The sequence below is a fragment of the Melospiza melodia genome, chromosome 28, assembly GCF_035770615.1.
Source record: "Melospiza melodia melodia isolate bMelMel2 chromosome 28, bMelMel2.pri, whole genome shotgun sequence".
In the NCBI taxonomy this organism is placed as follows: domain Eukaryota; kingdom Metazoa; phylum Chordata; class Aves; order Passeriformes; family Passerellidae; genus Melospiza; species Melospiza melodia.
In genome coordinates, this window is record NC_086221.1 from 5750481 (window position 1) to 5768190 (window position 17710).

Here is a 17710-nt window from a genome sequence, read left to right on the forward strand (position 1 = left end):
TTATTTAAAATCTCCTTTTTCCCCTGTTTTCCATTCATTTATTATCAAATTATCATTATAATTTGAAATAAAATGGGGCCAGGATTAAAATACCCCAAGAAATTTGCTTGGTTTATCTGCTGCCACCTTGAGTCCCATGGAAATCCTGAGGTCAATGTTGTCCTTCATGGTTTGTTCTGATTTATTTATTTATATTATTTAAAATCCCCTTTTCCCACTGTTTCCCATTAATTTATTATAAAATTATCATTATAATTTGAAATAAATTGAAATAAATTGAAATAAATGGGAGGCCTTTTGTGTCAGGATTAAAATACCCCCAGAAATCTGCTGGGCATGGAAATCCTGATGTCAATGTTGTCCTTCATGGTTTGTTCTGATTTATTTATTTATATTATTTAAAATCCCCTTTTCCCACTGTTTCCCATTAATTTATTATCAAATTATCATTATAATTTGAAATAGTTTGAAATAAATTGAAATAAAAGGGGTCCTTTTGTGTCTGGATTAAAATACCCCCAGAAATCTGCTTGGGCATGGAAATCCTGATGTCATTGTTGTCCTTCATGGTTTGTTCCTGATTTATTTATTTATATTATTTAAAATCTCCTTTTTTCCCCTGTTTTCCATTAATTTATTATAAAATTATCATTATAATTTGAAATAAATTGAAATAAATGGGAGGCCTTTTGTGTCAGGATTAAAATACCCCAGAAATCTGCTTGGTTTATCTGCTGCCACCCTGAGCCCCATGGAAATCCTGATATAATTTTGTTCCTGATCTTGGTTAATCCAAAAAAAGCCAAAAAACACTGAGGAAAAACTAGAAAACACACACAAAAAAAAATAAAAATATTGATTTCTCAGGATTTAAAAGCTGAAACAGTCGGTTCCTACCCCTCAGATTTTTGCTTAAACACCTAAATTTCGTCTCCAACAGCTCAAATTTTCAGCCAGGGAGCCAAAATTTATTTTGCAACATTTGTTTTGAGTTTAAGGAGAAAAAAAATAAAAAATAAAAGAGAGGTTTGGAGTGGGATTAAGCAATAAAAACTCTTATCATGAGGACATCCTTCAGCATTTCCTTCCGGGGAACTTCCTGCCTTGGCTGCTCCCTCACAAAAATCTGATTTTCCTGCCTGGATTGAGAACAGCAACAAAGAGAAAACGAGAATTTATTAAACTCTGAGGTGTTTTTTCTGTATTTTTTTCATTGATTTTTGTCATTTATTTGAGATGATTTGGTTCGTTTACCACATGGAAAGCTGCCAGGAGTTGGGATTTTTTTAAGAGTGTTTGGAATTCTGCGTTTTGAATTTGAATTCATTGTTTAATTATTTTGTTTTACACATTTTAAGTGGCTTTTGCCTGGCATTTCACCTGTGTGTGTTCTGGAAAAGGATTTAACTTCTTCCTGTGCTTCCCACCATATCAGAAAATGGAATTTTGGGCAGTAAATTTGTGAATTTTGGGTTTTTTTTCTTCAGGAAATGGAGTTTTGAACAGTAAATTTGTGGGTTTTTGGTTTTTTTTTTCATGAGGGAATGGAGTTTTGGACACTAAATTTGTGGATTTTTGGGTTTTTTCCATGAGGGAATGGAGTTTTGGGGAGTAGATTTGTGGATTTTTGGGTTTTTTCATGAGGGAACGGAGTTTTAGGGAGTAAATTTGTGGATTTTGGTTTTTTTTTCATGAGGGAATGGAGTTTTGGACACTAAATTTGTGAATTTTGGGGGTTTTTTTCATCAGGGAATGGAGTTTTGGACAGTAAATTTGTGAATTTTGGGGTTTTTTTCTTCAGGAAATGGAGTTTTGAACAGTAAATTTGTGGATTTTTGGGTTTTTTTCATCAGGGAATGGAGTTTTGGACAGTAGATTTGTGGATTTTTGGTTTTTTTTTTTCATGAGGGAATGGAGTTTTAGGGAGTAAATTTGTGGATTTTTGTCTTTTTTTCATGAGGGAATGGAGTTTCGGGCAGTAAATTTGTGGATTTTTGGGGTTTTTTTTGACACTAAGCTGTTTCTAAAATGAATTAAAATTGATAAAACCCTAAAATACCAATTCAGGTGAGTCACAGTAGCAAGAGCTGGAAATCTTTTAGGAAAAGTTTATTAGGAGTGGAATATTATTGATAAAATATTTGAATTTTTGAATATTTGAATTGAATGAAATATTTGTCGCTTGGTTTTATTTGATACCCATTTTAACTGGACACTTCAGCCATGTCAGGGATGTGACAACCATTTATTTATTCATCGATTTCATCAATAATAATTCATTTATTCAACGAATAACTATTCATTTATTTAATTAAACAAACAGAAGGGAAAATCCTGCTCAGGTTTTGAGGTTTTTAGTGTGGGTTTGGGTCTGTGACCTCCAAATTTCTCCTTGCCCAGCTCTGTTTGTTTTCCTGGGCACGCAGCGAGGCCTTGTGTGCACAGCAAACGTTGCACAACAGAGCAGGAATTATCGGCTGCTCACACCCCAAAGTGCCCAAAAATCCTGGGAATGCCTTTGGGAAGGGGCAATCACTGCCAGGTCTGCTCTCCTGCAATTTCCTGATTTTTTTCTGATTTTTTTCTTTTTTTTTTTTTTTTTCTAATTTTTTCTTAATTTTTTCTTAATTTTTTCTGATTTTTTCTTAATTTTTTCTGATTTTTTTCTGATTTTTTCTTATTTTTTTCTTAATTTTTTTTCTGATTTTTTGTGATTTTTTGTGATTTTTTTGTGATTTTTCCTGATTTTTCCTGATTTTTTCCCCCTGATTTTTTCTCCCTGATTTTTTCTCCCTGATTTTTTTTCCTGATTTTTCCCTGATTTTTTCCCCCTGGAATTTTCTGATTTTTTTCCTAGAATTTCCTGATTTTTTTCCTGATTTTTTTTTTCCTGATTTTTTCCCCTGATTTTTCCCCTGATTTTTTCTCCCTGATTTTTTTTCCTGATTTTTTTCCCTTTTTTTTTTTTTTTCCCTGATTTTTTCCCCCTGATTTTTTCTCCCTGATTTTTTCCTGATTTTTTCCCCTGAATTTTTTCCTGATTTTTTTTTTCCTGGTTTTTAATCCAGACGCAGAGACAAAAGGGCCCCCTTTTATTTCAAGTTACAGTGATTATTGGAGATTTATTTCAAATTATTGGAAAGGACCCCCTTTAATTCCAAATTATAAAGATTATTGGATATTATTTGGTGTTGAGTCACAGGAAATCTGCCAGAGAACCTTGGAGCGAGGGTTAGGCCAGGCCTAAACCTTAACCCTGACTTTTCTCCTTTATCAGCGCGCACAGAGGGAATATTTTGATTTTTTTTTTACGCCACATTTCAGGCAGATCCAACCCTTTAATCCCACGGAGTTTATCCCAAATCCCAAATGTTGGATTTTCGGGATGAACTCGTGCAGAGCTGAGGGGCGGCAGGGGAGGAGCTCGGGGTTTTCGGGAGCTCTGTGCCAAAGCCCGGCAGCTCCAGGGTCACCCGTGGGCGTGGAGAAGATCTCAGGACAATAAAAGAGCTCATTTTAGCTCCGTTTTAGCTCTGTTTTAGCTCTATTTTAGCTCCATTTTAGCTCCTCGTTACAAAGCAGAGCTGCCCTCTGCCTCCAGCAACTATTTTTTTTCCTGCTGCTCGCACGGTGCAGGAAGGGGAAGGCTCTCAGCTTCATTCCCTTCTCGCTTTTCCTTTATTTTACCTCCTTTAGGAGGGGGAAAAAACCTTCACAAAAGGATGGTGTGGAGTGGGGTGTTGGTGATTATTGGTGTGCTCATCCTGGAGGAAAAGGAGTTTTGGGAGGGGTTTTGTGCTGTGAGGGGATTTGAAAAGTTGAAGTGTTGTTTACAAAGTAAACTGAGAGAACATTTCACCCTCAGCCATGAGGGGCAGGGGGTTCTTGAGCCATTTCTCATCCCTGGATGCTGGAGAAGGAAAAACCTTCTCCTCACGTTTAGCAATGCTCAACTCACCTGTTTTGCCTTTAATTTTACATTTTGTGTGATCCATTTTCTCCATGGGCTCTTAGGAGGGAAAAAGCCTTCACAAAAGGATGGTGTGGAGTGGGGTGTTGGTAATTATTGGTGTGCTCATCCTGGAGGAGAAGCAGGTTGTTTTGGGAGGGGTTTTGTGCTGTGAGAGGATTAAAAAAGTTGAAATACAAGTTGTATTTTAAATTTTTATTTTAAGTACAGTTTTAATTTAAAATACAAAGATTTAAAAAGTTGAAATACAAAAGTTGTTTAGAAACTAGGGCAGGGGGTTCTTGAGCCATTTCTCATCCCTGGGTGCTGGAGAAGGAAAAACCTTTTCCTCACGTTTAGCAATGCTCAACTCACCTGTTCTGCTTTTAATTTTACATTTTGTGTGATCCGTTTTCTCCACGGGTTTTTAGGAGGGAAAAAGCCTTCACAAAAGGACGGTGTGGAGTGGGGTGTTGGTGATTATTGGTGTGCTCATCCTGGAGGAAAAGCGGTTGGGTTTGGGAGGGGTTTTGTGCTGTGAGGGGATTTGAAAAGTTGAAGTGTTGTTTACAAAGTGAACTGAGAGAACATTTCACCCTCAGCCGTGAGGGGCAGGGGGTCAGCTTGGAATTAACAGCAAGGTGGAACTTCAAGGAGAGCAGAACAGCAGTTCAGTTCTGGGATGAAAACTGCATGGATTTTTAGCAGGAGAGGTGGATAAAAGCAAAAAGAAAGCCTTGGGTCAGCTTGGAATTAACAGCAAGGCAAGGTGGAACTTCCTCAAGGGAAGCAGCCCCATGAAATAACTAAATCCAGTTCAGTTGTTGTGATGAAAGCTTTCAGTTCTGGGATGAAAGCTGTGTGGACTTTTAGCAGGAGGAGTGGGGGGAAAATTTTCAAAAACAGGCTTGGGTCAGCTTGGAATTAACAGCAAAGCAAGGTGGAACTTCCTCAAGAGAAGCAGCCCCATGAAATAACAGCAGTTCAATTGTGGGATGAAACTGCGTGGAGTTTTAGTAGGAGGGATGGAAAAAAGATTTTAAAAAAGCCTTGGGTAAGCTTGGAATTAACAGCAAGGTGGAAGGGAAGCAGCCCCATGAAATAACCAACACCAGTTCAATTCTGGGATGAAACTGTGTGGATTTTTAGCAAGATGGGTGGGGAAAAATTTAAAAAAAACCAAGCCTTTGCCACTGTGCAATCCTGTTGCTAATGTGATTTCCACGTTGCATCAATTTTTGCTGCAGTGCTGCAGGAGATGAACTGAGCGTGGGAATTCTCACTGAGCTCGGTGTGCCTGCTCCCTCTCAGCTCATCCCAGTGCTGTGACAGCTCTGCTGGGTGACAGAGCCCAACCCAGCTCATCCCAGAGCTCTGCTGGGTGACAGAGCCCAAACCAGCTCATCCCAGTGCTCTGCTGGGTGACAGAGCCCAACCCAGCTCATCCCAGAGCTCTGCTGGGTGACAGAGCCCAACCCAGCTCATCCCAGAGCTCTGCTGGGTGACAGAACCCAAACCAGTACATCCCAGTGCTGTGACAGCTCTGCTGGGTGACAGAACCAACCCAGCTCATCCCAGAGCTCTGCTGGGTGACAGAACCCAAACCAGTACATCCCAATGCTGTGACAGCTCTGCTGGGTGACAGAGCCCAGCCCAGCTCATCCCAGTGTTCTGATCTGGGTGACAGAGCCTAACCCAGCTCATCCCAGAGCCCTGCTGGGTGACAGAGCCCAGCCCAGCTCATCCCAGAGCCCTGCTGGGTGACAGAACCCAACCCAGCTCATCCCAGTGCTCTGCTGGGTGACAGAACCCAAACCAGTACATCCCAATGCTGTGACAGCTCTGCTGGGTGACAGAGCCCAGCCCAGCTCATCCCAGAGCCCTGCTGGGTGACAGAACCCAACCCAGCTCATCCCAGTTCCCTGCTGGGTGACAGAACCCAACCCAGCTCATCCCAGAGCCCTACTGGGTGACAGAGCCCAGCCCAGCTCATCCCAGAGCTCTGCTGGGTGACAGAACCCAAACCAGTACATCCCAGAGCTCTGCTGGGTGACAGAACCCAAACCAGTACATCCCAGTGTTCTGACCTGGGTGACAGAGCCCAACCCTCGTGCTCTCCTCTCCACCACGTGTGGCTGCACCATCCCCCAGGATAACACAGCCCTGGCCTTCCCAGTTTGGGATAAATTGGGGTAAATGGCAGCACCAAGCGGTTCTGGAAGGGTTTTGAGGTGTTTTCCTGGTCCCTAAATCCTGTATGGATTTTTTGAGGTGTTTTCCTGGTCCCTAAATCCTGTATGGATTTTTTGAGGTGTTTTCCTGGTCCATAAATCCTGTATGGATTTTTTAAGGTGTTTTCCTGCTCCCTAAATCCTGTATGGCTTTTCCAGGTCCCTAAATCCTGTATGGATTTTTTAAGGTGTTTTCCTGGTTCCTAAATCCTGTATGGATTTTCCTGGTCCCTAAATCCTGTATGGATTTTTTGAGGTGTTTTCCAGGTCCCTAAATCCTGTATGGATTTTTAAGATGTTTTCCTGCTCCCTAAATCCTGTATGGCTTTTCCAGGTCCCTAAATCCTGTATGGATTTTTTAAGGTGTTTTCCTGCTCCCTAAATCCTGTATGGCTTTTCCAGGTCCCTAAATCCTGTATGGATTTTTTAAGGTGTTTTCCTGGTCCCTAAATCCTGTATGGATTTTTTGAGGTGTTTTCCTGCTCCCGTATGGATCAGCTGGCACAGCACGGAGAGCTGCGGGAAGAGTCTCAAGCGCAGCCTCCAGTTTCTTCGAGTGCTCCGTAATTAATTAGGGCAAGCAGGGAGTTGTGCAGTAATTAACAGGGAAAGCACCTCGGGGCTGTGGGTGGCCTTCCCTCGGAGATTGTTGCTTGTAATTGCAGCAATTTCCCTGCCTGCATCGATGTCACATCGCCAGCGTGTGCCACGAGGCAGGGATTCTGCACAAGGGCTGCAGTGCCCAAAAGGTGCCCAGAAAGGTGCCCAGGAAGGTGCCATGCCGTGGGGCACCTCGTTTTCCCCAGAGCTCAGTGTGAGCTGTCAGCTCTGATCCTGTCCCAGCGCTGCCCGGGTGCTCTGCACACCGTTCCCTGCCTTATTTAGGGCTGGCTGAGTGTGCTGGGCACTAATGGGATTGGAATAAAAGGATTTGGGATGAGCTGCCAGGGCAGGCCGGGTACCAGGGGCAGCACCCAGCACCAGCCTGGCTCTGCTCCCGTGGCTTTGGAGATGGGGATCGGGGTTTGAGTATCTTGGGATTAATGTTTGAGTATCAAACTCACCCAGATGGATCCCCTGGACCCCCTTTCCTAGGGGAAAAAATAGAATGTATATCCAATATTATGTGTATCCAGTGTTATTCACTGTGCCATGAATGGTAAAAAAAATAGGGGAAAATATAGTGTATATCTAATATATTATCTGTATATTATGTATATATATGTGTATATTATATATATATATGTATGTATATATATATACACAGTATATATACAGTATATATATATACATGCATATATATATGTATATACATGTGTGTGTATATATATATATACAGTATATATATATATATATACACAATATAAATATATGTATATTATGTGTATCCAGTGTTACTCACTGTGCCATGAATGGTAAAAAAAATAGGGGAAAATAGAGTGTATATCTAATATATTATATGTGTATTATGTATATATATGTGTGTGTATATATATATATACAGAGTATATACACAGTATATATATACACATGCATATATATATGTATATACATGTGTGTGTGTGTATATATATATATATACAATATATATATGTATATTGTGTATATCCAGGGTTATTCACTATCCCAGAAATGGTAAAAAAATAGGGAAAAATATAGTGTATATCTAATATATTATATGTGTATTATGTATATATATGTGTGTGTATATATATATACACAGTATATATACAGTATATATATATATACATGCATATATATATGTGTATACATGTGTGTGTATATATATATATATATATATACAGTATATATATATATACAATATAAATATATATATTATGTATATCCAGGGTTATTCACTATGCAATAAATGGTAAAAAAATAGGGGAAAATATAGTGTATATCTAATATATTATCTGTATATTATGTATATATATATGTGTGTGTATATATATATACACAGTATATATACAGTATATATATATGCATGCATATATATATGTATATACATGTGTGTGTATATATATATATACAAAATATATATGTATATTATGTATATCCAGGGTTATTCACTATCCCAGAAATGGTAAAAAAATAGGGAAAAATGTAGTGCATATCTAATATATTATCTGTATATTATGTATATATATATATACACACACAGTATATATACAGTATATATATGTGTATGTATATATGTATATACATGTGTGTATATATATATACAGTGTATATATATATATATACAGTATATCTATATCTACATATATATATATATACACAATATATATGTATATTATGTATATCCAGTGTTACTATTCCAGAAATGGTAAAAAAAATAGGGAAAAATATAGTGTATATCTAACATGTTATATGTATATTATGTATATATATACAATATATATATGTATATTATGTGTATCCAGTGTTATTCACTATGCCTGAAATGGTAAAAAAATAGGGAAACATATAGTGTATATCTAATATATTATATGTGTATTATGTGTATATATATATATATACCCAGTATATATACAGCATATATATATATGTATATACATGTGTATATATATGTATATACAGTATATATATACACAATATATTATGTATATTATGTATATCCAGTGTTACTATCCCAGAAATGGTTAAAAAATAGGGAAAAATGTGGTGTATATCTAATATATTATCTGTATATTATGTATATATATATGTATATACACACTGTATATATATATATATATACACACACAATATATATATGTGTATATTATGTATATCCAGTGTTATTCACTGTCCCTGAAAACCGAGTGGAATTGAGTTGTTTTGGCTCTGGTTCCTGCTTGTGCTATGGGAGCAGGAGGGAAAATCAACAACTTTAGAGCAGGAATGAACTGGTATCCTAGAAAGTCTCAGCCTAAATCATTGATCTCAGTCCTAGAAAGCCCCAGCCTAAATCATTGATATCAGTCCTGGAAAATCCCAGCCTAAATCATTGATATCAGTCCTGGAAAATCCCAGCCTAAATCATTGACTGGGTAAGACATGGCAGGGATGGAGCAAAGGCCTGTTGGAATAATTTTAATTTAGTTTTGTGTTTACTCTCATTAAAAAAAACAGGGTTGATACGTGGAAAAGAAAGATTTGAAGGGAGATTGGGCTGATTGAGAGGCTGGAATGGAAAGTGAGGGGGAACTGAGTTGTTTTGGCTCTGGCATGTTCCTGGAGCTGTGCAGCTCCTGGTTGTGTTGTGGGAGGAGGAGGGAAAATCAACAACTTTAGAGCAGGAATGAACTGGTATCCTAGAAAGTCCCAGCCTAAATCATTGATATCAGTCCTAGAAAATCCCAGCCTAAATCATTGATATCAGTCCTAGAAAATCCCAGCCTAAATCATTGATATCAGTCCTGGAAAATCCCAGCCTAAATCGTTGATATCAGTCCTGGAAAATCCCAGCCTAAATCATTGATATCAGTCCTGGAAAATCCCAGCCTAAATCATTGATCTCAGTCCTAGAAAGTCTCAGCCTAAATCATTGACTGGGTAAGACATGGCAGGGATGGAGAGTCGAGCAAAGGCCGCGTTTGGACTAATTTTAATTTAGTTTTGTGTTTATTCTCATTAAAAAAAAAAAAAAAAAAAAAAAAAAAAAAAAAAAAAAACAGGAAAAGAAAGATTTGAAGGGAGATTGGGCTGATTGAGAGGCTGGAATGGGAACTGAGGGGGAGCTGAGTTGTTTTGGAGCTGTGCAGCTCCTGGTTCTGAGGTGGGAGCAGCAGGGAAGGAGGAGCTGAGGGGGTGCTTTGATCCCTACCTGGCTGTACCTGAGCTCTTTCTCACCAAGCACCACAGGCCAGAGTGGGTGAACATGGAACAACTTGGAAACATTTTTTTTATTTTTTTTTTTGGGGGGGGTAGTGACTCACTGCAACTTACCCAAAGTGACCTGATTTAGTTAAATGAGGCTAAATATAACCCATGTGAAAAGTACTGACATGTGGGAGGAGACGCCAGAGTTGGCACTCAGCCCCTCACTTCTGCAGGGAACATCTTTCACGACTGGTGACTAATAATTTTTTACTCTTGCTGCCTTTGGAAATAACAATCCCTGCTCCATTTTTTTTTTTTATTTTTCCTTCACCCCCTTGTAGGGGAGAGAAATGAGGGAAATGCCGCGGGCTTAACCTTGCTTTGTGAATTGCAGCTCTCTGCTATGGACAGTGCCATCACCCTGTGGCAGTTCCTCCTCCAGCTGCTGCAAGAGCCCCAGAACAAGAACATCATCTGCTGGACCTCCACCGACGGGGAATTCAAGCTGCTGCAGGCAGAGGAGGTGGCCAGGCTCTGGGGGATCCGCAAGAACAAGCCCAGCATGAACTATGATAAACTCAGCCGGGCGCTGCGCTACTACTACGTGAAGGTAGGCTGGAAATCCTGCTCCAATCCTTATCCCTCTGAGCTAAGGAGCTTTGTTCCCTCCTCCTCCTCCTCCTCCTCCTCCTCCTTGCTGTGCCGGGTTGAAGGAAGTTGAGCTGCTTTGTTTAAAGGTGCTTGGTTGGTTTTTAATTTCGTTTATCGCCGCGCTGTTTCCTCCTCGCTGGTTTGTGCTGGGAGGTTCTGGTGCCTTTGCTCACCCAAGTTTGCCTTTGGATGCTCATCCCCCTTCCAAAAATACACACCCAGCAAGGGTTAAAATCCCAGTAAAGCACAGGGAGAGTTTTGAGGGTTAAAATGAAGGTAAAGTATGGGGAGAGTTTTAAGGGTTAAAATCCAGCTAAAGCACAGGGAGATTTACACACACCCAGCGAGGGTTAAAATCCCGGTAAAGCACAGGGAGAGTTTTAAGGGTCAAAATGCAGGTGAAGCACAGGGAGAGTTTTGAGGGTTAAAATCTGGGTAAAGCTCAGGGAGAGTTTTAAGGGTTAAAATCCAGGTAAAGCACAGGGAGAGTTTTGCTGCTTTGTTTTGGGAGGTTCTGGTGGCTTTGCTCATCCAAGTTTGCCTTTGGATCCTCATCCCCCTTCCAAAAACACACAGCCCTGCAAGGGTTAAAATGCAGGTAAAGCACAGGGAGAGTTTTAAGGGTTAAAATCTGGGTAAAGCACAGGGAGTTTTAAGGGTTAAAATGCAGGTAAAGCACAATGGAGACTTTTAAGGGTTAAAATGCAGGTAAAGCACAGGGAGAGTTTTAAGGGTTAAAATCTGGGTAAAGCACAGGGAGCGTTTTGCTGCTTTGTTTTGGGAGGTTCTGGTGGCTTTGCTCATCCAAGTTTGCCTTTGGATCCTCATCCCCCTTCCAAAAACACACAGCCCTGCAAGGGTTAAAATGCAGGTAAAGCACAGGGAGAGTTTTGAGGGTTAAAAGGCAGGTAAAGCTCAGGGAGAGTTTTAAGGGTTAAAATCTGGGTAAAGCACAGGGAGTTTTAAGGGTTAAAATGCAGGTAAAGCACAATGGAGACTTTTAAGGGTTAAAATCCAGGTAAAGCACAGGGAGAGTTTTAAGGGTTAAAATCTGGGTAAAGCACAGGGAGAGTTTTGCTGCTTTGTGTTGGGAGGTTCTGGTGACTTTGCTCATCCCAAATTTGCCTTTGGATCCTCATCCCCCTTCCAAAAACACACAGCCCTGCAAGGGTTAAAATGCAGGTAAAGCACAGGGTGAGTTTTGAGGGTTAAAATGCAGGTAAAGCTCAGGGAGAGTTTTAAGGGTTAAAATCCAGGTAAAGCTCAGGGAGGGTTTTTATTTCACAGGAAGAAGTTTTAAGCTGCATTAATTTAACAGAGAATCTATAGGAGATGTTGAATTAACATTTTGCCTGGTTTAATTCCCACTGTATCTTACCCAGAATGATGAGTGTTCTGCTTGAAAATATTTGTGGAAATTCTGTTTGGTGTAGTCAGAAATGGTAAAAAAAAAATAAATAAAAAACAATAGGGAAAAATGTAGTTTATATAATAGAGTTTATATAGGGAGACGATGATGATGGAGAGCCTGAACATTGCACCACTTCCAGATCTTTTTGCAGCTTTCTCTTTACATTTATTCCTTTCAAAACAAACATTTTCCATCCCTAAATATTTTTGTTTTCTCTGTGTATTTCACCTTCACTCTGCCCACTGTTTTCAGCCCAGCAGAGTAAGAAGCTTTTGTTTATCCACCATCTTGGAGTTTCTCACCTCTGTTTCCCTTTATCCCGTGTGTGAGTGGAGCAGACAAAAATAACCCCCAGTTTCTGAGGAGCCTGGAGCAGGTGGGAGGAGGGAGCTGGTGCTCATCACTGGGTGCCACAAATCTGCTTTTGGCACTGAGAGATCTCAGCAGCAATCAGGGAGTGATAAATAAGGATAATTCCCAGTGCAAAGTGTGTGTGGCATTTCGCTGAGGAGCAAAACAAGTTTGACAGATGCTGTTCTGTGGTATTGAAATAACTGATTAGCCTGCGTTCTGCTGACGAGTTCAGCTGCTTATTTTCCTTTATTATCATCTTATTAAGAATAAAGGTGGTTTGGTTTGAAGTGCAAGCTCTCAGTTCTGCAGTCCTGGAGAAAACCTTTAGCAAGTTCTGTTAAATTACCCATAGTGCACCCATCTAAGTGATCCTTGCTTGGGAGTAAAGAGCATTTTTTTTTATATTAATCAGAATTTCTTGGCATTTTTTTAAGCTGTTTTTAGTATTTTTAATGTCAAGTTAAGCTCACCTGTTGCAGTGTTTTGTCTGCCAGCTCCGAGAACAGAACTGGAACACTCAGGGTGTTTTTAAAACAGGAAAAGAAGAAACATTCTTTTTTTAATTTTTTTTTTTTCTTTGGCTGAAAGATTACAGACTTTAATTCCTCTGCCTATTTTAGGCAGCGTTTGCAGGAAGAAAATCAATCCGGAGAAAGATCTAAATATACTTTTGTCTTCTTCCCCACCAGAACATCATCAAGAAGGTGAACGGGAAGAAGTTTGTGTACAAATTCGTGTCCTACCCCGAGATCCTCAACATGGACCCGCTTGTGGTGGGCAGGATGGAGGGGGACCCCGAGGTGCCCGGCTTTGGGGAGGTCCCCAGCGCCCCCAAGGAGGCCGAGAGCTGCGGCAAGGAGAAATCGCAGCCGTGCGCCAAGTCCTCGAGCCGCAACGACTACATCCACTCAGGCCTCTACTCCTCCTTCACCCTCAACTCCCTCAACTCCTCCGGCGTGAAGCTCTTCAGGTCCATCAAGATCGAGAACCCGGCCGAGAAGCTGGCGGAGAAGAAACCTCAGGACGCCGCCCCTTCTGTCATCAAGTTTGTCACCGTGCCCTCCAAGAAGCCGCCCTCCGCCCCGCTGGCGTCGGCCGCCTCGGCCGTGGCCGTCACCTCCGCGGCCTCCGCCGCCCCCGGCGCGGCCTCCTCGCTGCCGCTGGGCTCCGAGGAGACTCTGCACACGCTGGAGACTCTGGTGCTGCCCAAGCTGAGCGTCCCCGAGGCCCCTCCGGCGCCTTTGCCGAGCCTGAGCGCCAGCTACGCCCCCACGCCCCCCGTCGCCTCGGTTTCCCCCGCGCTGCAGGCGCCCTCCACGCCGCCCTCGCCGCCGCTGAGCTCCAACCCCGAGCTGGACATTGACACGGACATCGAGTCCGTGGCCTCCCAGCAGCTGGAGCAGGCCCAGAGCCTGCAGCAGCCGTCCCCAGAGCCCAAGGAGCAGCAGGATTCAGCTGGGCTGGAGAAGGAGTTCGCCAATCACCTCTCCAGGGCCAAAAAACCCAAAGGGCTGGAGCTGGCCCCCACCCTGGTCATCACCGGCAGCGACCCCAGCCCGCTGGGCATCCTCAGCCCTTCCCTCCCAACCGCTTCTCTGACTCCAGCACTTTTCTCTCAGGTGATCAAATCTCCCTCAATTCCCTTCCTGGTTTCTTTCATTTCTTATTTTTTTTGTTTAAGCTGACAATAGTGATGATGTTGTGCTTGAAAACAGCAAGTGGGAAATGAAGAGTGCGAGTGGGAAATGAAGAGTGTGAGTGGGAAAAATGAAGAGTGCAAGTGGGAAAAATGAAGAGTGCAAGAGGGAAATGAAATGAGTAGTGGAAGTGGGAAATGAGTAATGGAAGTGGGAAATGAGTAATGGAAGTGGGAAATGAGTAGTGGAAGTGGGAAATGAAGAGTGCAAGTGTGGAATGAGTAGTGCAAGTGGGAAATGAAATGAGTAGTGCAAGTGGGGAATGAAGAGTGCAAGTGGGAAATGAAGAGTGCAAGTGGGGAATGAGCAGTGCAAGTGGGAAATGAAATGGACAGTGCAAGTGGGGAATGAAGAGTGCAAGTGGGAAATGAAATGAAGAGTTCAAGTGGGAAATGAACAGTGCGAGTGGGAAATGAGTAGTGCAAGTGGGAAATGAAATGAGTAGTGCAAGTGGGGAATGAGTAGTGCAAGTGGGAAATGAAGAGTGCGAGTGGGAAATGAAATGAGCAGTGCAAGTGGGAAATGAAATGAAGAGTGCAAGTGGGAAATGAGCAGTGCAAGTGGAAATGAAGAGTGCATGTGGGAAATGAAGAGTGCAAGTGGAAATGAAGAGCGTGAGTGGGAAATGAAATGAAGAGTGCGAGTGGGAAATGAGCAGTGCAAGTGGGAAATGAAATGGACAGTGCAAGTGGGGAATGAGCAGTGCAAGTGGGAAATGAGCAGTGCGAGTGGGAAATGAGTAGTGCAAGTGGAAAATGAAGAGTGCAAGTGGGAAATGAAGAGTGTGAGTGGGAATTGAATAGTGCAAGTGGGAAATGAATTGAATAGTGCAAGTGGGAAATGAAATGAGTAGTGCAAGTGGGGAATGAAATGAAGAGTGCAAGAGGGAATTGAATAGTGCAAGTGGGAAATGAATTGAATAGTGCAAGTGGGAATTGAGTAGTGCAAGTGGGAAATGAGTAGTACGAGTGGGAAATGAATTGAATAGTGCAAGTGGGAAATTAGTGCAAGTGGGAAATGAGCAGTGCAAGTGGGGAATGAAATGAGTAGTGCAAGTGGGGAATGAGCAGTGCAAGTGGGAAATGAGCAGTTCATTGTATGCAGAGCTTTGAAAGTCAGGGTGTCACTCCCTGCTTGGTTTTTTTTAATTTAATCAAACAGAAATTTGGTGTTAGTTCACCCCAAAGTGTGCTCAGGTGCTGGGCATGTGGGGACAAAACCCAAATGAGCTCCAGAAGGATGGGGAAGGCTGGAATTCCATAGAGAAAGTTTGGAATTCCATAGGGAAGGGCTGGAATTCCATGGGGAAAGTGTGGAATTCTGTGGGAGAGGCTGGAAATCTAGGGGGAAGGCTGGAATTCCATGGGGAAAGCTGGAATTCCAAAGGGAAGGCTGGAATTCTTCCCCTGCTGGAATTCATGGCGAAAGACTGGAATTTCCATGCTGTAATTCTGTGGGGAAAGGCCGGAATTCCATGGGGAAAGGCTGGAATTCCATGTGGAAAGGCTGGAATTTCCAGGCTGTAATTCTGTGGGGAAAGGCTGGAATTTCCATGCTGGAATTCCGTGGGGAGAGGCTAGAGTTCTGTGGGGAAAGGCCGGAATTCCATGAGGAAAGGCCGGAATTCCATGAGGAAAGGCTGGAATTTCCATGGGGAAAGGCCGGAATTCCATGAGGAAAGGCCGGAATTCCTGTGGAAAGGCCGGGATTCCCCGTGGAAAGGCCGGGATTCCATGGGGAAAGGCCGGAATTCCCTGTGGAAAGGCCGGAATTCCATGGGGAAAGCCGGAATTCCATGGGGAAAGGCCAGGATTCCTGTGGAAAGGCCAGAATTCCATGGGGAAAGGCCGGAATTCCGTGGGGAAAGGCCGGAGTTCCCTGTGGAAAGGCCAGAATTCCATGGGGAAAGGCCGGGATTCCCTGTGGAAAGGCCGGAATTCCGTGTGGAAAGGCCGGAGTTCCCTGTGGAAAGGCTGGAATTCCCTGTGGAAAGGCCGGAGTTCCCTGTGGAAAGGCCGGGATTCCGTGTGGAAAGGCCGGGATTCCCGGTGGAAGCCTCTGACCGCGCTCTCCTCCGCCTGCAGACCCCCATCCTGCTGACCCCCAGCCCGCTGCTCTCCAGCATCCACTTCTGGAGCACCCTGAGCCCCGTGGCGCCGCTGAGCCCCGCCCGCCTGCAGGGCGCCAACACCCTCTTCCAGGTGAGACCCCGGCCCGGGGAATGCCACTGTCCAGGGATTCCCAGGGATTCCCATTGTCCAGGGAATGCCATTGTCCAGGGATTCCCAGGGATTCCCATTCCCCAGGGGTTCCCCTTTTCCAGGGATTCCTGTTCCCAGGGATTCCCATTGTTCATGGAGTCCCATTCCCAGGGATTCCCTTTTCCAGGGATTCCCATTCCCCAGGGAATGCCATTGTCCAGGTGAGCCCCCTTCCCAGGGATTCCCCTTTTCCAGGGATTCCCAGGGATTCCCATTCCCCAGGGAATGCCATTGTCCAGGGGTTCCCCTTTTCCCAGGGATTCCCATTGTTCATGGAGACCCATTCCCAGGGATTCCCGTTCCCAGGGACTCCCCTTTTCCAGGGAATCCCATTCCCAGGCATTCCCAGGGATTCCCATTCCCCAGAGATTCCCATTTCCCAGGGGGTCCCCATTGTCCAGGGATTCCATTTTTTCCCAGGGATTCCCTTCTCCAGGGACTCCCCTTTTCGGGGAACTCCCATTTTTCCCGGGATTCCCATTCCCAGGAATTCTCAGAGATTCCCATTTTCCAGGGGTTCCCATTTTCCAGGGGTTCCATTTTTCCAAGAGATTCCCATTTCTCAGGGGTTCCCATTTTCCAGGGGTTCCCATTGTCCAGGGATTCCATTTTTTCCCAGGAATTCCATTTTTTCCCAGGGATTCCCCTTCTCCAGGGACTCCCCTTTTCCAGGGATTCCCATTCCCCAGGGAATGCCATTGTCCAGGGATTCCCCTTTTCCAGGTAGTCCCATTTTTCCCAAGGATTCCATTTTTCCCAAGGATTCCCATTTCCCAGGCGTTCCCATTCTCCCGGGGATTCCTTCACATTCTCCAGGGATTCCCATTATTTCCAAGAATTCCCATTATTTCCAGGGATTCCCATTTCTCCAGGGATCCCCATTTTCCAGGATCCCCATTTTCCAGGGATTCCCATTATTTCCAAGGATCCCCATTTTCCAAGGATCCCATTTCTCCAGTGATTCCCATTTTTCCAGGGATTCCCATTTTCCAGGATTCCATTTCTCCAGGGAGTCACATTTTCCAGAGATTCCCATTCCCATTATTTCCAGGGATTCCCATTTTTCCAGGGATTCCATTTTTCCAGGGATTCCCATTTTTCCAGGGATTCCCATTTTTCCAAGGATTCCCATTTTTCCAAGGATCCCCATTTTTCCAAGGATCCCCATTTTTCCAAGGATCCCCATTTTCCAAGGATCCCCATTTCTCCAGGGATTCCCATTTTCCAAGGATTTCCATTATTTTCAGGGATTCCCATTATTTCCAGGGATTCCCATTTCTCCAGGGATTCCCATTTCTCCAGGGATTCCATTTCTCCAGGGATTCCCATTTAGAGAGAGATTATTTTCA

General features: G+C 43.1%; 1 protein-coding gene across 1 annotated transcript in view; it reads left to right on the forward strand.

Annotated features, from left to right (window-relative positions):
• The window catches only part of LOC134430175 (ETS domain-containing protein Elk-4-like), a 31933-nt gene that overhangs the window by 5188 nt on the left and 9035 nt on the right, over positions 1-17710 (forward strand). The window contains exons 2-4 of the mRNA XM_063177729.1: positions 10382-10597; positions 13093-14022; positions 16185-16301. Of these exons, the coding sequence (XP_063033799.1) occupies positions 10391-10597; positions 13093-14022; positions 16185-16301 (1254 nt within the window). The 5' untranslated portion in view covers positions 10382-10390. The remainder of the gene's footprint in view (positions 1-10381; positions 10598-13092; positions 14023-16184; positions 16302-17710) is intronic.